The 20,546-nt window shown below is 39.4% G+C and overlaps 2 protein-coding genes across 3 annotated transcripts in view; both read left to right on the top strand.

The window, feature by feature from the left end:
* Window positions 1-1,533: 1,533 nt before the first annotated feature.
* Window positions 1,534-9,355, top strand: LOC145991300 (uncharacterized). The gene is made up of 4 exons (XM_083127290.1): window positions 1,534-1,706; window positions 2,800-5,945; window positions 7,053-7,145; window positions 8,716-9,355. Exons 1-4 carry the CDS (start codon window positions 1,670-1,672, stop codon window positions 9,121-9,123), a joined length of 3,684 nt encoding a protein of 1,227 aa, XP_082983416.1. The 5' UTR covers window positions 1,534-1,669; the 3' UTR covers window positions 9,124-9,355.
* A 2,189-nt stretch (window positions 9,356-11,544) lies between these two features.
* LOC145991650 (uncharacterized) overlaps window positions 11,545-20,546 on the top strand; it is a 40,819-nt gene continuing 31,817 nt past the window's right edge. Inside the window, exons 1-2 of one of the 2 annotated variants that reach the window (XM_083127710.1) lie at window positions 11,545-11,660; window positions 15,066-16,024. In XM_083127710.1, coding sequence (XP_082983836.1) covers window positions 11,555-11,660; window positions 15,066-16,024 — 1,065 coding nt within the window. In that variant the 5' untranslated portion in view covers window positions 11,545-11,554. Of the gene's footprint in view, window positions 11,661-13,248; window positions 13,378-15,065; window positions 16,025-20,546 lie in introns of those variants that run through there. The other variant, XM_083127711.1, reaches the window with a different exon arrangement.

A 20,546-nucleotide genomic window follows, 5' to 3' on the forward strand; every position in this document is an offset into this window, starting at 1 on the left:
GAACTCGGGATCCCTTGATTACAATTGCGAAGATGAAAAATGGTTGGTTGGTTGATTTGGTGTTTTAAGTCCACTTTATGCACAGTAAGGCTAATTGGGACTGGACCTACAGTTTAAAGTGGGATCCGAACCACTTGTGCCTCCACCGGGTATCGAACCCGGGACCCCTTGATTACAAGGCAACCGCGAAGATGAAAAATATATGATGAAATTGATATGGGGACATTCATTAAGAACACCCATGCCTAAGCCGGGATTGGAACCCTGAATGTCAACATGTCCATGTACCACCCTGAACTGCATTTTGCAGACTAACGAAGCTCTGACGTCTGAACTCACAGCCAGTATCAACCTCTGTGGGGCTTGGGGTGGGTGTGTCCTGTATATTTGTGTTTGTGATTGTCCTTTCATCAGTTTCTTGTTATCGCCATTCATCCTCATCTTCGGATTAGCCAAAAGTGGATGAATAGCGAAGTAAAATAAAGCAAATCAGTCAATCAATCAGAAAGTTGATAATACTTGTGTTAAATGGTTTAATCATTTATTGTCGAGAATAATGCTTTTAAAAAGCCACACTAAGCCCCGCGACAGGTCAAGTTTGCAGCAACTTTTCGCATGTATAGACACAAACGTGCGCGCAGAAAATAGTTCCGCTGCAATACTGTCGATTTTCTCACTGTCTACGATATGAACTTCTCTGCGGTTGAGGCAAGACTGGTACGGAAGATTCTTAGCACCGTTCTCGTGTGGTTTAATACATTAAACCTGCTGCAAACTTAACTTGTCGCGGGGCTTAGTCGCCAGTAACATGGGACAAAGTATATCTCACAGACCCTGATTTGTGCAAGGGGAGATTGCCCCCATCGCCCTCCTCGTGGATGCGCCTGAGTTTATGCAGAATAAAGGAAAAATCTAATTATTGGTATTTTAATCCACTGGATTATCGTGAAGGTATAATGAGGAAGGAATTAACTTTCCAAAAAGCCTAATGCTTGTAAAAAATTAGTCCTGGATTCGATTCTAATGAAAGAATGGGAGATAGAGGGGGCGGGGGGTCCTTAGTTCGTGGCTTTTCATTCCCGATTAGCTTTCATGCGTAAATTAGCCAATGATACAAACCAGGAATAACTTACTTTGTTTGCTTGTACATTTTTATGGGCAAATAAATGACATTTATAGAGCATGACAAAATGAAAAAGTTTATCTTGAAACTACTGTAGAACTGTAATCCAGATTTAAATAGGGCCTGAACTCATGGAATGTTCTACTATTGAAAAAGGGACTTGAAACCGTTAAACATAAGTTAAGAAGTGTAAACTTTAAGAAAGTATAAAGGAAGAGCAATTCAAATATATTAATAACAACAAGAACATTATTACCAAGATTAATTTATAATTTGTTCCTCCCTATGGATTTATTTTCCATTAGTTTGTTCTCGAACATTCATTACATAGACGATGACAATGCCACCTGGTAGCAAGAGTGAAATACAAAATACTTTTAGAACTAGTCCAGGTGAAGTAACACGCCAATATTGCACCAAGTGACGTTTTTTTCTGGCAACCAATGAAGATATTTCTACGATATATGTAAAATGATCCTGTAATTAACTTAAATGAAGAACTTGTTCAATTAAAGACACACATATTGTTTATTGTTTTATGGAAAGATGGAAGCTGATGAAGTTTACAGTTCTTCGGGCCTTGGTAAGCAATTTCACAACTCAGTTATTTGACGGATAATGATATGTGTCGATGTTACATAATACTCAAATTTTTCCTCGAGTATATATATTTATTTTCTTATGTCTTATTTCCAATTCATACAGTATAGGAGACATTCACGTTATTGTATATATATCGAGCAGAATATGTCCTTGTTATGTTTTATTTGGATGAATTGTTACAGGTTCTGTTAGATTCAAATATAGTTAGGTTAGGCCTAGATAGTTGTTTGATTAATTTTTGTTAGGCTATAGGATATTATGTTTGTTCAGGATATGCTTTAGGAGAAGATTCGTTGCTTGAGGAAGCGTTATTTTTGGTGGAATTCATTGAGATTGCGATAAATGTCCATAGAAAATAGCAGAGGTGAAGTTACAACCTCCATTTGGAAGAACGTCCCTAAGAAATAGACTGATTGATTTAGTTTACTTTACTTCGCGTTGTGTGCCTCTTGGCTAATTTGCGAGGATGGGTATGGGTGATGAAATTGATGAATGGACATTCACAAACAACCAAACCCGAGCGGGATTCGAGCCACAGGGTCCGGCTTAAGAAATAGACGCCAGATACATGAAAATAATGTAAGATACTTCATTCCCTACTAAAAAAGATAAGCCATAAATAGCCGCCTTGTAAACACGCTCCTGGTAAATGTCACTTTATATATGCTGTGAATGAGTATTGCACTCTTCTTGTTATCTATTCATGTCCCCGATTCTAAGTTTTTTGCAACTGTTTACCATCTGTAGTACAATATCATGTACAAAATTATATCATGATTTACTTGCTTAAAGCTCTCGCTCAGAGAGTTCTTTTATAATGCCTTAAGCTGTTTTGTTACAAACTAGATAAAAAAAATAGAATTTTAATATTTTTAAAAGATAGGAGATCGTACTTCAACTTATCGTACACTATTATCATATAACATTTAATTATACTCATGTTTTAATTCAAATATTGGCTTGCTAAGTTGCTGTACTTGAAACATCTTAAACACACACACACACACACACCCACAATTACACACACACAAACACACACATATTAATAATTTGTTCAAATTATTTCATTTCAGAAGTTAAAAGTTCCGATGCTAGAGAAGAGATTAGTATAAAACCAAAAGTTCATCAAAACAAAAGAAAAACATCCATCACTTTGCCTACTGTGATAGAGGAATACGAAAATGAAGGAGATGACATAAAATCTATGGGAGAAGGACCAAAGGAGCACGAAAATAAAGAAGATGAATACGATATGAAGCAATTCTCGAATACAGAAAAGGTGGAGAGTGGTGATGCACGAAATGAACAGGAAAAGAGAAGTGGTGCAAAGAAAAAGTCGGATACAGAAGTAGTAGGAAATAGTGAAGTGCCAAAGAAACACAAAAAAAGACGGAGTGCCGAGAAGTTGACAAGGAAGGAGATTTCAAGTGATGATACGCCAAAGAAAGAGAAGAAAAGAAAGGATGAGAAGAAGAAGAAAAAGTTGGCAACGAAGGACATTTCAGATGATGATGATGCACCAAAGAAAGAGAAGAAAAGTAAGGATGAGAAGAAGAAAAAGTTGACAACGGATGAGGCACCAAAAAAAGAGAAGATAAGAAAGGATGAGAAGAAGAAGTTGGCAATGGAAAAAAATTCAAGTGATGATGCACCAAAGAAAAAGGAGAAAAGAAAGGATGAGAAGAAGTTGACACACGAGAAGGTTTCGAGTGATGATGTACCAAAGAAAAAGAAGAAAGGAAAGGATGAAAAGAAGTTGAAAACGGAAAAGATTTCAAGTGATGATGTACCAAAGAAAAATAAGAAAGAAAAGAGTGAGAAGAAGTTAATGGATGAGGATTCAAGTGATGATGTACGAAAGAAAAAGAAGAAAAGAACGGGTGAGAAGAAGAAAAAGTTGTCAACGGAGGAGGTTTCACGTGATGATGTAACAAAGAAAAAGAAGAAAGAAAAGGTGGAGAAGAAGTTAACTGAGAAGGATTCAAAGGATGCTGTACTAAAGAAAGAAAAGATACAAAAAGATGAGAAGAAGAAGGTTTCAAGTGATGATGCACCAAAGAAAAAGAAGAAGAAGAAGTTGACAACGCAGAAGGTTTCAAGTGATGATGTACCAAAGAAAAAGGAGAAAGGCACGGGCGAGAAGAAGACGTTGACAACGGACGAGGCGGTAACAAAGAAACAGAAAAGAGAGAGTGTTCCCAAGAAGGAATTGAGTGCAGGAACAGAGAAATATGATGTAGCAAAGAAACCGAAAAAAAGAAACGGGGATGCGAAGAAGAATTTGTCTGGAAAACAAGATAAACTTGATGTGACAGAAGATCTGAAAGCTAGACGAGTCAATGTAAAGAAGTTGATCAAAAGAAAAGTGGAAAAAGTTGTAAATTATCTCAGAGAAACGAATAGCTCATTTTTGAGACAGGCGTGGGAGGAAATTAGACATATTGGTGAGAAAACGGACACGCTGAAGATAAAGGAGAAGGGGGAAACTCCCTTACGCGTACCCTGGAGGAAAGGTAGACCAATTCGCCCGCTAACTAGAAAAGAGAAAATGGGATGGACAGCTGAGACAGTGCCTCAGAGGAAGATCAGTCTCGAGAATGAGCGGAAACTGATAAAGCAAACATTGGAGGACATAATGATAACTTTGCATGAAAGAAGAGCATGGATGACGGTCAGTGTGGAGGATCTGCTCTTGATTGAGGAGGAAAAGCCGTTTCAAGACACAGAGGATGATGAAGTCCAGGCGCACGGATTCGAGCTGGACCAAAGCTTCTTTCGGAGATTGGAAATCATTGTGTCAGACTTCGTGTCAAAGGTTCGGGGCTCGCAGGAGTGCACAGAGGAAATTCCTTTTGAGGTGGACGTTGAGGAAGAGATTAGTAAGGAGCTGAAGCAGTTCGGTATGCCTGATGTGGTCCTTGGGCACAGGGGCGTTCGTTATCTACGTCAACATGACTCTTCCTTTGATCTAAAGGAGATCAATGTTGCTAAAACTTTGAACGAAGAAGGAGAAGACTCTTCCCCTGAACCTGAAGAGAAACCCGTCGACCTTGAACCTATTTCTATCCCTCAAGAGAGTTCTATTTCCGACATACCGGAAGAAGACTCTTCCCTCGAGCCTGAGGAGAAATCTTTCGACCTTGGATCCGTCGACATTGAACCCGTTTCTGTCCCTCCGGTTAGTCGCACTCCCTATATACCGAAATTCCTAGAGGAAATTCCGTCATCCAGTACTTCAGATCCAGTAGAAGAGTTGAAAAGTCTGTATAAGCTTTCCGAAGACCTAGCTTTCGAATATGCTCTCGAAGCACCATCAAATGCACCAAAGACTCTCGATAAGAAATGGTGCCACGAAAGTGACTGGCAAGAGGCTTCGGTAATATTTGAACCTCTGAAAGATTTCGAACACCAGGATGAATCATCGGAAGAGTATGAACCGTTCGAAGAGTGTGATTCAGACGAGGTGATCAATTGCAGCATAATTCCTGATGAAGATGCCAAAAAAGAAGTTCTCAAAAAACTCACTAAGAGATATGCCAAGGACGTCCGCCAACGGTGGGCATTCGAACTGTTGAGGAAAGAGAGACGGCTGGCTGAAGATGCAAAGACACAAGAAGAAGCTGAAGCCGAGGAGTCAATCTTCACCAATACTTCCCGCGACTTGCTCATCAGAATCCTAGCATTGTTCCTCTACACAAGTGGATTCCGTAGAGAAGAGCACCACATGTACGTCAGGAGATTCCAGCAAAATTACATTTTGGTTGAAGGCGATGATAATTTATTCGAAGAACCAGTGTCTCCTCTCTTAGAGGAACCCATGCGAAGAACCAGAGCACTTTGCGAGAGGGGCTTCATCAGTATCTCAGAAGCTTTGGAGATGGGAGATTTCGTCTCTGAGGAGAATCTACCGCTGCTCGGTCACCCGTACGTTCCACTAAACGAGACAGCCTACTTAACATGTGGGAGTGTTGATGAAGACGGTGAAGATCCAAGATGTATTTGTGCTGCAGCTGATGAGGAGGAGGAACGCAAGTTAAACTCCATAAGACAAGAACTCCTGACCGACGCCATGTGGGGAAAGATAGTCAACATCGTGAAACTCGTGGCTCATTTGATTCGCCAGTATGGCTTCAAAGATAATCCTGAATCCCGGACAAAGCCGCGTTTCCCTGATGCTTGCCGGTTTTGTTCTACCGTTTGCAGGAGACCCTTCGTTAAGGTAAGGTATTTCTACATTCTTGTACCGCAATGTTTTCAGATATTGCTTGCTCTCTCTCTCACACACACACACACGAACAAGTAAAGCAAATAAGACCATAGCAGGAGAGTATGAGTCTTTTTTCACCCTTTCTTTTTCCATGTTACTACTCTACTCCCAGTTCTAGTATTTATCACCCCTTCCTTTTGGCTACATTTTTCCATTGTCCAGGCCGTCTTATTTCACCCCTTCTTTTTGGTTGAATTACATTTCTATTTCCCAGTCCAAGTTTTATTTCATCCCTTCTTCTTGGTTGTATGACTTTTCTCTTCACTACTCCTGAAACAGTGTTTTAATTTGTGTTAGTGAAAAAAATGTTTTTACGAACAGTTAAAAACAATGTAAACAAAACGAGCACATAGAAAGAATATCTTATTTAAAAATGTCAGTTTAAACTTTCCTTTTAAGAAAGAAGCCATCCCAAAAAGCAACGAATAATATAAACAGACAGTTAAATGTTCATATTTTAGCATTATGGAATAAACATTTATCAATATGTTTAGTCTCTTAGTTGTTTTATAAAAGCAATTGTGCATGTACCGAAGTTTGGTGTATTTTTAGAAATTAGCACCTAGTAAATAACGTTGTCATTCTAGGGTAATAGTTTTCCACACATAACCTTAGTAATTCCTCATTAAATTAGTAACTGTTGAAAATTTTAAAAAGGATCATTGCAAGTCAATGTTTATTTCATTGACCTGCTATCGCCAAGATTTTTTGAAACCTCGTCTTGATTTATTTAATTTAGTTTATTTTACTTCGCGTTTTGTGCCTGTTGGCTAATTTGCGAAGATGGGGATGAGTGATGAAATGATGAAATTGATGAATGGACATTCACAAACAACCAAGCCCGACCGGGATTCGAACCCGGGACCCTTGGCGTCGCAGCGCGAAGTGCTAACCACTTGGCCACAGGGTCGGGCGAAACCTCGTCTTGATCGTAACTTAAACTAGTGCCATAGTGGTGGATCTGTAAAATATCACAGTTTACAACCCTGTACTTAAGTATCAGTAGGCTACTCTCAGTGAAGGTATGACTATTTCAATTTTTCTCATTGTTTATTTCAGAGAGACATATGCTGTGAGGAGACTCGTATGCTGGAAGAACTTCGCGATTGTTGGTTGATGACTTGCAAGGGGAAGTGTGTACCAGCAACATGGGTGTGTATTGTTTATTTTAGGGCAATGTTTCTCAAGTGTTTTTCTTACTCGGCTAACGACAGTCACATTTAGTACCGTAGATTTCCCTAGCATTTTCGAGTTACGCTTTAGCCTTGTAGCAGGCAGGAAATACTAAAGAATGTGTTAACTTCAGCATAATGCATTTTCCAGTTACTGCAGAGGTAAAGTGGAGTGAGACGGAGAAACGTAGGAGGAGCCTAGGTTGAGAGCAGGCAAGTTGAATCTTGACTAAGACAGTCGGTCGTGAGTTTGAAAGAGAGTGGGTCGGAAGTCTGAAAGATAGTCAGTCTTTATTTTGAAAAGTGAACGTTGGTTCGATAGGTTGTTTGGGAGAGAAGTACAGAGAAGTTTAGATACAGTTTTTAAGAGACTAACAACAGTGTGTGTGTGAGAGTTTGTCTTGGAAACTCTCATTGATCATCTCTTCAATAACGAGACAGGTACTCGTAATATCCTTTTCTATCATGCGCCAACATTGCCAATGCAGTCTTTAGGTCATTTTAACCATAAAATGTGTGAGTTGCCATCCATTTAAAAGGTTGAGTAGATGAAGTTTTATCTAGGTCCCTCCGCAGATGAAGGATGCAGCATAAGCGAGTGCTTATGAGCTAACATAACCCCAATGGTAAGATCCCGAACACACCTAAATACAATTTAAGATGCATAATTGAGCTAAAGGAGCGTTGCATGGGGGCACTGGTCGACCGGGTAGGCTTCCCCCCCCCGTACCCTTCTCTGTCGCCGTCCCTGTAAGGTGAGTGGGGGTAGGCCCTGCCAAGCTTATCAGTAAGGAATATAAATATATTTTAAAATTCGAAATACACTGAATAAGCTAAAAGTTGTGCTGTCAATCAGTGGCGCACACTCCTGTCTAGGGGGTGGGTCGCATGGGTGTCGGCAGAGGTGGTCAAACGGGGTTGTCGTTTCAAGTTACATAAAAGCAGAAAGCTTGCTATTTTTATTATTATTAACAGAGATAAAGTCCATTTAGGTAGTACTCGAACATAATGTCCTAAGTAAAAACTGCAATATACAGAAAAAAATTACTGTAAATACAGGATAATATATAATAATAGATTATATAATAATAATATATATAAAATTATATAATAATAATCAGTGGCGTGTCCAAGGGGGTAGGGGTGGGGGTCTTTGGCACAGTATTCCTGAAAAAAAAAAGAACGTCAAAGGTGGGAAAAGATGGCAAAATGAGGACTGATTTTCAAGAAAGTACACGTAACCCCCTCCTCCCCTTTTGAAAATATTGTGCAAGTCACTGATAATAATAATAACAATATATTTGGAATAAAATGTTTATTTTTTATTCGTTTATAATAATCTGATGACGCTGATGGGTGAGCAGTAATAATATTTTTTAAAAAACAACAGATGCTGTATATTGGACATTAGGGCGTTGGTAGGCAAAACGTAGGAGTGTAGGAATTAACTATCACACAATGTTACTGTGGTTAGTTTGTGTGTGTTTGTTATTGTTCTTCCTTTCCGCTTTGTTTACTACTCAGTTTTTTGTTTCTCTTTTTGTGCCCAGGATCTTGATTTCCTGATTGCAGTTCATTCGCGCATACAAAGAGACGTGTGGCAGCTGGACGTAATTGCAAAGAGTGATGTTGTGGAGCGGAAGCTGGGTACCGAGGCTGCTGTGAAATATGAAGAAACGGCGTCCCTCGTTATGCCAGAAATCGAAGTGCAAACAGTGGAACTGGACGAAGTGCAAGCAGCGGAGCCAGACGAAGTGCAAGCAGAGGAGGTGGACGACGAAGTGCAAGCAGAGGAGTCAGACGAAATGCAAGCAGAGGAGGTCGACGACGAAGTGGAAACAGCGGAGTCAGACGAAGAGCAAGCAGCGGAACCGGGCGAAGTGCCAACAGCGGAACTGGGGGAAGTGCCAACAGCTGAGTCGGTCGAGAATGCCCTGAGCGAAAGTGAAGAGGCTTAAAATTTGCCCCACCTCAAAAAGTATGCTAGAAACTTGTTCATCTTATCATCACCCAATGTGAGAGATTTGGCGCTTTAGAATTGAAGGATTTATGTAATGTTTAGTAACCCATGCACACACCTATGTCTTCCCTATTATTATTTTGTATGTTTTGATGTATCTACTTCATGCGTGTAATTTTTGTGGTTCGTGATTAGTCCAAATTTATATTAGAATAAAAATTTATTGACGACTAATTTTTGCATTTGCCAAATACACGATAAGACATCCATCGTGAGTCCACTTATACTATATTTGTGTGTGTGTGTGTGTGTTATTTAATCTCACTGTTGGCTAAACGAGACGAATTGGATGAGTGGTGATTAGACCACACCTATACCTAGGTCAGGAATCGAACCCGAAACTTTCTGTCCTATGATCGTGGGTCGACAGCTCAATATGTACAAGTTTTAAGCTATTTATGTTAGGATTGACAACGCTGATTTATTGTGCAGATTCTATGGACGACATCCACGTCTCCGCTGCGTGCTTTTGTCAAGACGGCGGATTCCGCAGTTGTGCGTAGCTGAAGAGAGGAGACAACCAGTTACTTTGCCTCTCCTCAGTCCCGTAGCCAGGCAGGGGCCAGGGGGTCTAAGCCCCCCCTGGAACTACCGTCAGCCCTCCCCTGGTACTGAGGTCAGCCACCTTGACATTAGGTAAAGCTATTTTGTGTAATTTGTTTGCAGTGAAAAGTGAAAATGTAGACAGCAGATATTATTTCCCTCACAACTTTGATGAAGGATAAATTCAGGGAGCATAAACAGCAGCTATTACATTTGTTCATCTTATTTATAAGAAGAAGTCTTAAGTAGCGGCAAGTATTTAGGAGATTTCCCTTCTCTAGACTTCAGAAAGTTTCTTCACAGGGAAGCTTCTTTATCTGTACCTTCGTTGCCCCTGTTGCGACCTCACATTTATACAGAAACCTGTGACATTGATGTTATTATGCAAATTCCCTCCGCATCTGCGTCAAAGGTTAACAGCTCCCAAGTTTTGGGAACGAAGGGGAGTTTTATTGTTTCGGCCGGGGAGTGAAATGTACAGTAGACCCTATGATCGAATACTGTCCATCTTTTTCTGTGTAATATAAATACCTGTATCATCAAACGTATGGAATGTATAGTAAGGCATGATTTCAGTATCAGCCAATTAACACTTCAAGCGATATTTTAAATGATGTAGAAAAATGTAGTATTTGTGTCATATTTCTAAACTTTATGTAACTTAATGACCCCCTCTTCCCCACACACACACCTAATTTACCCTCATTTAACATTGTTAAACTTTTGAAAAATGGACTTGATTTACAAAGCCCCCTGATAACCCGTGAGCCCCCCCCCCCCCTTGGAGATCAATTCTGGCTACGGGCCTGCCTCTCCTGCAGAAATAGAGAGCCATTGCTGCAAACTATACTGTTTTTGTCGTATTCCAAGAGCTACATGTATTACGTATTGGTACTGTAGTGATTAGATCGATCGATTGATTTCCTTTATTTTTACTTCGCTTTTTGTGCCACTTTTGGATAATTTGCGAAGATGGGGATGAGTGATGTCATGATGAACTTAATGAATGGACACTCCCAAACACCTATGTAAAGGCCGGGATTCGAACCTGGAACCCCTGTATAGTGATTCATTCAAATAATTAACATGCATTTATGCTGCTTATGTGGCTGCGTAGTCGACTCATGATACAGTCATCAAAGGTTCAGAGTTCGAGTCCTGGTATGGGTATTCCTTTCGGAGTGTTGAGTTGAGTAAATGTACTAACTAACTCTCTAGCCTTCTTAAACCCGAAGGTTTATGACTGCAGCAACACAAGCCTTCCATCTGTCCATATCCTGGGCAAGATGAATCCAATCTTTTCCATCCTTACCGATTTCCTTTAGGTCCATCTCACCGTTATCCTCCATCTTCATCTTGGTCTTCCTACTGGTCTCTTACCATCAGGTTTCCCAACAAGAATCCTGTAAACTCTTCTTTCCTCCCCATTCGTGCCACATGGCCTGACCACCTACGTATTTAATTATGCTAATGATATCTGGACATGAATACAAACTTTACGTTAATGGTTTTAGATAAATCATTCTTCTCTCGTACACATTGAAGGGTGTCCCACTTTAAACTATAAGTCCAGTCTCGATTAGCCTTACTGTGCATAAAGTGGACTTAAAACACCAAATCAACCAACCAACCAACATTGAAGGGTGCAAATTTGCCACATGTGTCGACGCACCAAAAGGTTTTAATTCATTCATTCATTCATTCAAATGCACAAGTGATAGCTGTACATTTTGTTCTTTTAATTTTTGTTCAGCAACAATTGGCGCTTGGCATGTTATCGCCCGAGTAACATTACAAGCAAGAAGCAACAATTTGTATCTCCAGCCATGAAGGAAGGAACAGGAACGAAATTTCCAGATTCCAAAGTTTTGGGTGGAAAAATGTCATCGCGTCGAAGCACCATGTCACCTTCGAGACGAGTAACCAGACGAGGTACGCATGCTGCGTAATTGTACATTAGGAACCAAGTAGGCTCAATAACGTACGAGCTAATAACGGATAGTGAACGCTTATTGGCCGACGAGCAACAGTGTCAAAGGAAGCGCAAGCAAGGAGGAGAATTTCGAAAAATTCGGCACGTGGACTTTATAGTCCAATAGGCTTATTCTAGTAGAGTTTCGGCCACTTACTGGTCTGTCTGAGCCCGTTGTTGCCACAAATAAGGTACCAGACCCCAATATGGCCTTCCTAAGGTTTACGATTATTTCTAATGGTGCAAAGTCAGAAAAAAAAAGCTAGTTGAAAGATTAAAAATAGAGAACATTTCTGGACATTTACTGAAAATTGGAGCCAGTTCCAAATAATAGCATGGATGCAGTGAAGACTTAATTTAAAAATAACGTTTAGGCCACGTTGGGTTCAATGTACCCAAAATGGCCTAGTGATATATCTTATTTCGTTCCATAAAATGCAACAGAAATAGTAAACAAAGTAGCACAATGTTACTTTTATAGGTAGATAAGTATATTGACACACTGACATTTTATTTACATAATGGCATGTGAGATTACACAAAGAAATAACATTGTATACAAACCAATAAACAAGGAAGTGGCGTGTCACAATTTGTCACCAGAAGACTATGGTTGATTGATTTGCTTTATTTTACTTCGCTTTTTGTGCCACTTTTGGCTAATTTGCGAAGAAGGGGATGAGTGGTGATATGATGAAATTGATGAATGGACACTCACAAACATCCATGCCCAGGCCGGGATTCGAACCCAGAACCCCTGGCGCCGTAGCGCGATGTGCTAACCACTTCGCCACGGGGACCGGCAGAAGATTATGGAATACAAATCACAGTCTGAGCAAATGAAAGGTTCTCTATTATCCTTAGCGAGTCCCACACCTTTTATGTGAACGTAAGAGTAACAAATGTTACATTTGTATATGCCTTTCACGATTTCTGCAGGCCATATTGATTTTACCTTACATACCTGACATAGTGTTCGTTAGTCTAAACTAAGTACATTGTTGTACAGTACAAAATGATGAGCTGTACCAAAGTATGGACTAGATATAAATTCACATCACTTGTAAGATATAGGAAGTAATAACTTGACTATGCAATATTAGATGACACAGAACACAAGCACGAGGTCCAGTTATTTCGTCTATTTGTCCACAAGTTACTATGAAACAACAAATAGGCCATATTGGGTTCAGGGACCTTATGTTTGGGGTGAAAACGTGGTAACCACACTCTTGTACAAGCGTTCGAAGGGGCAACCAATTAATATTAATGAGTTATTCAGATCCTTAGAGGTCAAATTCTATTCCACTCCCCATTCCTAGACGTTGGTAGCCCCCTCCCCCCCTTTTCCTCGCTGTGAATGTGATAATCAAGTGTACAGGGTGTTATAAATGTACCACTCAGTTGGCTTAGATATTGTATCTGCTTCCATTCATTCGCATCAGGTGTGAAATAAAATTTCGTTCTAAATATTGACTTTGCATATAGCTCAATAATTGTTTGAAATAATTATTAACTTCTTGTTGCCATAGTTGTACTTGACTACATATTGTTTCATATTCTAAAAAAAATTGCACGATACTTTTTTTAAATTTCATTTTCATGTGAAACTTCACATTTTTTGTGTTTACATGGTTTCTTGACTGAACTTTGGAACTAAATGGATTAGACGAATGGGTATTTTTGGATAGCTATAACAAAACACAGTTTATATGGGTTGAAACCAAGTTTCATTAGTAATGAAAAATAAATTAACAAAGAAATGGAAAAGTATTATTACTTTCCTTCACTTCAGATCCAAGAAATGTAATATAAGCTTGAGCGCTCTCGTGTAAAATAAATACTTCTCCTATATGAAGAAATTAATCCGGCTCTGGTCGGAATTTATTCGGCCTACGTATAGGGCCGGTGGCAACCCACCATCGTGAGGAAATTGGGGAGCTCCCAGTGAGTGAGCGTAATCCGGTCACGGAGACCTACTATAACGGCTGGGGATACGTCGGGCTGACCCCCCGACTATTCCAATACTGGTTGAAGATCTCCACGCTTAGAGGTGAGGAAGGAAAGCGTGGGAGGGAGACCGTCAGTCGGTAGGTAAGCCAAGGCCCTTCATGGGCTGTTGCGCGACGGATTATTATTATTATATGAAGAAATTAGAATGTAGAAATGCTCATTAATGTCGTCGCAGAGCAAGCTGTCCTTTTTCCCACAATTGACGCATGCGTTCAGGAGATGCCTCTGTTCATTACACGTCTCGTAGTGAAAAGTTTGACTTGCAATACGATGTCACAGAACTTTAGGATGCATATTCTTATACTTACTGCCGGCCCCCGTGGCGGAGTGGTTAGCACATCGCGCTAGGGGTCCCGGGCTCGAATCCATGCCTGGTCATGGATGTTTGTGAGTGTCCATTCATCAATCTCATCATGTCATCACTCATCTCAATCTTCGCAAATTAGCCAAAAGTGGCACAAAAAGTAAAATGAAGCAAATCAAAATCTTATACTTACTGAAGATTGATAAACATCTAGCAAGATTTTTCGATCATACATAAGAGAGGGTAGTACTAAGCTTTTTAAATTCGCGTAGAAGTATATCAGCTGGAATCTTAAACTTTCATGGCATATTTTCTCATGTACGTATTTTTATCTTATGTTCCATTGAGTGTTTGTCTATTCAGGTTGAAACAACTGTGAATTAGATCTGCTTGGTCAGAACCAAGTGTCCCAGAAAATAATAATTATAATAGTAATAATAATATAAATGTTCATGATTAATACGTTAAAAATGTGGTTATGGAGACGAATGGAACGGGTGAAATGAACAGGAAAACTGAGAAATGAAACAGTGCTAGAAAGAGTTGGGGAAAAGAGCAATGCTGGAGATCAAGATATTGGTTGGGCCACTGGATGAGAAGAAACTGTATCCTAAGGGATGCTATTGAAGGGATGGTCGAGGGAAAGATCATCCGGGGGAGAAGAAGATACCAAATGCTTGGCATCAAAATAAATGGGTCCGATGCTGCTACAAAGCGAAGGACTCAAAATCATGCAGCATGGAGGTTGGAAAGAAAGATCTGCCACTGGGCAGAAAACAATGAATGAATGAATGAGGTCTATCCATAATAATATGTAAATTAATTAATATGTTATTGTTATTATTACACGAATAGTAAGGAAATACTAGAAGGATATAGGGTTTTGTGGTTTTTGGTATATGATATACGCCTTGGGTAGGTTTTTTAAAGTAGAAATTGAAAATTACAGAAACCTCCCTCTAATTGTTAGCGAAATTCTTACCGTTCCGTTGTACTGAGATGTCATCTAAGGTAACAAAAGCATACTGTAAACGTTTTGTGTGTTTAGGTACCAGCTTAAAATCGCATCCTCCCAGACCGTCCATTCGCCCCACAGTAGAAGGAAGCATTGCAGCTGAACACAGGAGCAAAACACCGAAGAAAAGCGTGGTCATCGATGCAGAAAAACATCCGAGTATGCTCGACAAGGCGTCGCACGAACTTTCGAAAACGCGCAGGATGGACCGACGTAAGACTTCTTTGTTTCCCGAGGCGAAACTATCCCTGAACTACGTCGAGGCTTTGAAGAGCGTCCGCTATCTTGTGAGTGGCAAGGAGAAGAAGATGATGGTGAAGGTACTGAAGGAACGCGAGGAGAGGAAGGTGATGGAATTTAAGAGCAATGTTTTCGAGATCGATCCGGACTTCTTCGAGAAAATGCTGAGAGTGCTTCGACGTTTTCTCGCTGCCGAACGCCAAAGCGTTCAGGTGGAAAGGGCAACCGACGGTGCAGAGAGTCAGGATTTTATGTTCCGTCTGATGTCCGGTTTAGAGACGGAGAAGTTCATGAAGTTCCCAGCTTTCGAGGATCCTGCGCAGGATCAGACCAGGAAAGACAGAAAGACAATCGTTCCTATCTTGCCTCCAGTCCCTGCGATGAGTTTTCCAGGGGCTGGTCCTAGTTCGCCGGTGGTGGACGAAGCCACGAAACGTCTGAAGCAGCTAGTCAAGAGGGGCTTTGTCAGCGTCGCCCAAGCCTTGCCGTATCAGAATTTCGCCTCCGTGTGGAAGCTGCCGCCGATTCAGTTCCCGAAAGAGGGCGTCGACGGCTCGAAGGAGTTGAGGGACGACCTGCTGAAGAAGTTCTCCCTCATGGTGCGAGTGTTCAGCCACATGTTCAACGTGAAGGATTTTGTCGCTGAGGCCATCAGGCAGTTTGGGCTGGCGGCGGCTCAGAAGGAAGCTACGGGTATGGTTGCTAGATGTAAATTCTGCAATGTACCTTTGAAGGTGGAGCTGCGGGAAAAGGTAGGTTGAAGACTACTTGATTTCGCTCGCTAGTATTCGTTCCAGTCTCCCATTCATTCTTTATAGGATTAAGTTGTTCTATACCAAGTGTCCCACAGAATTAAGTCATACGTGGTATTGTTACATCAAATACAAATTTTGAACATATATAGTTTTTATATGTCTACATTAATGTCATGAAAAATTCTAAAAAATATAAATAAACTTGTTATATCTGATGCCGATATTAATGAGGATGAAAAAGTTGGGAGAGCGTATACAATGGAATATTACCTTAATGTGACAATAATCGTAGACACGTGTATGTAAAATATCCGCCTTGGCAGTTTCAGCCCACAGTCGTGTGTTTTATTTCAATGTATCACTGCCTATATTCACTTGAGTTTCAATTTCACTTCGTCTTTCGCTTCACGATTCATTTTTGAGGGCCCACTACCAGTTGGTTTCAGTTGGTGTTTGAAGTCCACTTTATGCACAGTAAAGCTAAACGGGACTGGACCTACAGTTTAAACTGGGATCCGAACCACTATGTACACTTCTCCAAATGTTACCTGACCACCCTGAAAGATTTCTAGTCCATAAATCGTTAATTTGGCAACATGGCTCTTGAGAACCAGCAGAGAGTAGCCAACTTTACTGCAGGTCCCTCTACTAGGCGAGAATTCCTGTGGTGAAAGATTTACATTCTTGTTTATAACATGAAGTCAGAAACTATATTCGCCCAACATGTTAATAGAGAAGAAAACGAAAAATTCAAGTATTAGGAATAATTTAAGAGAATACTTGCGATTCGGCATGTTAAAATTGGAATCAGAGAAACTGTTGTGAGGTTGGATACACTGCTCTCGCTTGTGCTCCACGTGGAGGAAATCTCTGTCTGTGTTCGTCGCATAGAAAAGTGGTAGCTTGCGCAATCATCAACACGTTTCAAGGCATTTGATGCAAACGATGTTACATCGCGTCACAGATATCTTTTTCTCCTAGAAATTAAGGATCGCGGGTTCAAATCCAAAAACCCTTCACAATTTTGTTTTTTCTTTTCATTTTGCGTCATTTGAGAAATACGGATATGAGATGTTGTTAAACTAAAGGACCTAAATAGTGGACTGTAATTTTTCAAACTATATGTTTAGTACTAGTGGCACCTGTGGTGTAGTGGTAGTGTGCTTGGCAAGTGTGACAGGGGTCGTAAGATAGATCCCCAACCATAGCAGATACTTTTTCAGAAGGAGAGAAGCGTTTCACGAAATATTTCTTCAGGTTCATGGAAATAACGTTGATTTCTTCCAAGAGTTGGAAACCTTAAATTCCAGACAGCTATCTAAATTGAAGCAGAGAGCAGATAGGAAGCATAAATTAGTCATCGCTGGGCTCAGATGTTGATGACCTGTAGATTAGTCTTAAATGTTTTTAAAAAAATGGCCTGAAATGCTTGTCGCGCTCAAAATGAAAGCTTATTTTTTTTAATATATTAAAACAGGGTCATTGAATAATTCGATAAAACCCACTGTTTGGAGGTTTAAACTACTAACTACTGAAGCAAAGAAATAAAAGCAGTTAAGTGCTAATTTAGTTTTCATTATTTTAACTTCAAGTTTACATAGCTGTACCTTTTTGTAGAAATCATTCACCTCGTTTGAGAATGGATCTTCCAAGATACAGTAGACGGCCAGCTTATGAAAATGCATTTGTGTTTGGCGAACATAAGATTATGCATACATGTTTTTAATATTGTGACTAATTTTATTTTAAAGTACACAATAAAGCGATATCAGAGGCTAGCAAGGGAATCTCAAAGTAGACTCCACACAAAGCATTTTAAGTTTGCTGCAGGAAAAATAAATTTATCACAATTAATTATTTAATACATTTCCAAATATTTCACTTGAAAATAATAGTCGTGATTTTTCATTACCATATATTCGTTTAATGGCGAACTTGCTAAAACCACTATGTCAGGAAATTTAAATCTATAAGTTATTATTATAATCTATTATCTATAAAATATACAAAACAGTAATATTGCCTGTAGTATTATATGGGTGTGAAACTTGGTCCCTTACATTGAAAGAGGAACATAAATTGAGAGTATTTGAAAATAAGATCCTTAGGAAAATATTTGGACCTAAAAGGGATGAGGAGACAGCTGAGTGGAGAAGGTTACATAATTTAGAACTACATAATTTGTATTCATGTCCAGACATTATTAGAATAATTAAATCAAGAAGACTTAGGTGGGCAGGCCATGTGGCACGAATGGGAGAGGAAAGAGGAGTTTACAGGATTCTTGTTGGGAAACCTGATGGTAAGAGACCAGTAGGAAGGCCAAGACGAAGATGGAGGGACAACGTCGAGATGGACCTAAGGCAAATCGGTAGGGATGGAAGAGAGTATATAGATCTTGCTCAAGATAGGGACAGATGGAAGGCCTGTGTTGCTGCAGCCATGAACCTTCGGGTTTAAGAAGGCTAGAGAGTTAGTTAGTTAGTTAGTTATAAGTTATGCTAGCAAATGCATTTAAAATTCACTAAACAACAAGGAAGGAGAAAAATAAGCTTTAAAATTAAGAAACTTTAACAAAAGAGCAAAAAATACTGAAAATGACCTGAAAGCAAGAAAAGTGACGTCAAACGCAAAATAATAACGTTTTGTGGTTCTAGCTGCAGGGAAACGAACTGATATCAGGTTATGGATTGTTCTGAAGGCTCAGAATTCATCAGCTTCCAAGCCCTAGTCAGCACATTCATTGAATGACCAAATACTCTCTGTTGGAATACGACAACAATTTAGGTATTGTCCGATCCAAATTGATGAATGTTCCTATTGCTTTTCAAAGAATAATAAAAAGAATTACTTAGAGTGAACGGTAATAATCAGGGAAATATTGTGTAAATTAGTTTCAAAATAATTGCAAACTTTTCACATGTAGCATTGAGTGGAAAGTTAGAGCTTTGAAGTAATTCTCACCTATGAATTGTATATCTTACTGCCAGAAAGAAATAAGCAAATACATTGAGCTGCTGGAAACATTCGTCGAATTCCACACCGAATTACTTTTTGCGAACATTCTGAAACAAAATTATTCAACTTAATTACTAAACTCCATACTCAATGTATCTGAAAGAGCAGGAAAAGAATTATAGTGTTTCGGATTTGAACCTGCGACCCTTAATTCCTAGGAAAGAAATATATGTGACTCGAGTACTTTACCAGTACTCTTCAACATCGTTTGTAACAAATTCCTTGAAACGTGTTGAGGACTTTTTCTTGCGCGACGAACACGTATTCAATGCAAATTGCGAGAATTATTACTTTTCGCTCATTACACAATACTTTGCAAGGTGTTGTTATATTTTATTTGCATAAACTATTCGGGCCTCCCCGATGGCGCAGTGGTATCGTCGTCGCCTTGTAATCAAGGGGTCCCGGGTTCGATACCCGGTGGAGGCACATAGTGTTTCGGATTCCACTTTAAACTGTAGGTCCAGTCCCGATTAGCCTTACAGTGCATAAAGTGGACTTAAAACACCAAAATAACCAATTTCTATAAACTATTCGTAATTATGCCCTTTTGTGTTCAAACGTGACAGCGATTTCCTCCAGGTGCACCACGAGGGAGAGCAGTGTATCCAACCTCACAACAGTTTCTCTGATTCCAATTTTAACATGCCGAATCGCAAGTATTATTTAAATTATTCCTCATACTTGAATTTTCCGTTTTGTTATCTATTAACATGTTGGGCGAATATAGTTTGCGACTTCATGTTATAAACAAGAATGTAAATCTTTCACCACAGGGTTTCTCGCCTAGTAGAGGGACCTGCAGTAAAGTTGGCTACTCTCTGCTGGTTCTCAAGAGCCATGTTGCCAAATTAACGATTTCTGTACTTAGAAATCTTTCAGGGTCCCGGACAGGGATGTTTTTGTGAGCGTTCCTTTATCAATTCCATTATCACTCATTCTCACCTTCGCAATTAATAATAATAATAATAATAATAATAATATCGTCTTTATTGAGAAGGCGTGTTTCGGCCTCGCGGGCCGTTCTTACAACAAGCCCTTAAATATATATATATATATATATATATATATATATATATATATATATATATATATATATATATATATATATATATATATATATATATATATATATATATATATTACAATTAACACTTTACACTTCTTGAAAAATCATTGTTGCAGTAGAAAGAATAAAAATAAAAATGAAACATTCATACTTATAATGTAAACAATTAATGTACCGAAGGTACAGAGTTAAATCTAAAACCACAATTAGAATACAATTATTACAGCTAAAACTAAAACCAACACCTCATTCCGATTCATTACAGAAAAGACAAATCCAGACACTATTGTTTGGACAGCAGATGCTTCTTTAGATTTATTTTGTGTGTTGCAGGGTGGAGCTCCCCTGAGGTCAGTGGTGGGGGGAGGTCATTCCATTCTTTTATTGTTTATTATTCCATTGTTCAGGATCCTGTACAATAACGACAATGCC

Source organism: Lepisma saccharinum, chromosome 8 (assembly GCF_977018435.1).
Source record: "Lepisma saccharinum chromosome 8, izLepSacc3.1, whole genome shotgun sequence".
In the NCBI taxonomy this organism is placed as follows: Eukaryota; Metazoa; Arthropoda; class Insecta; order Zygentoma; family Lepismatidae; genus Lepisma; species Lepisma saccharinum.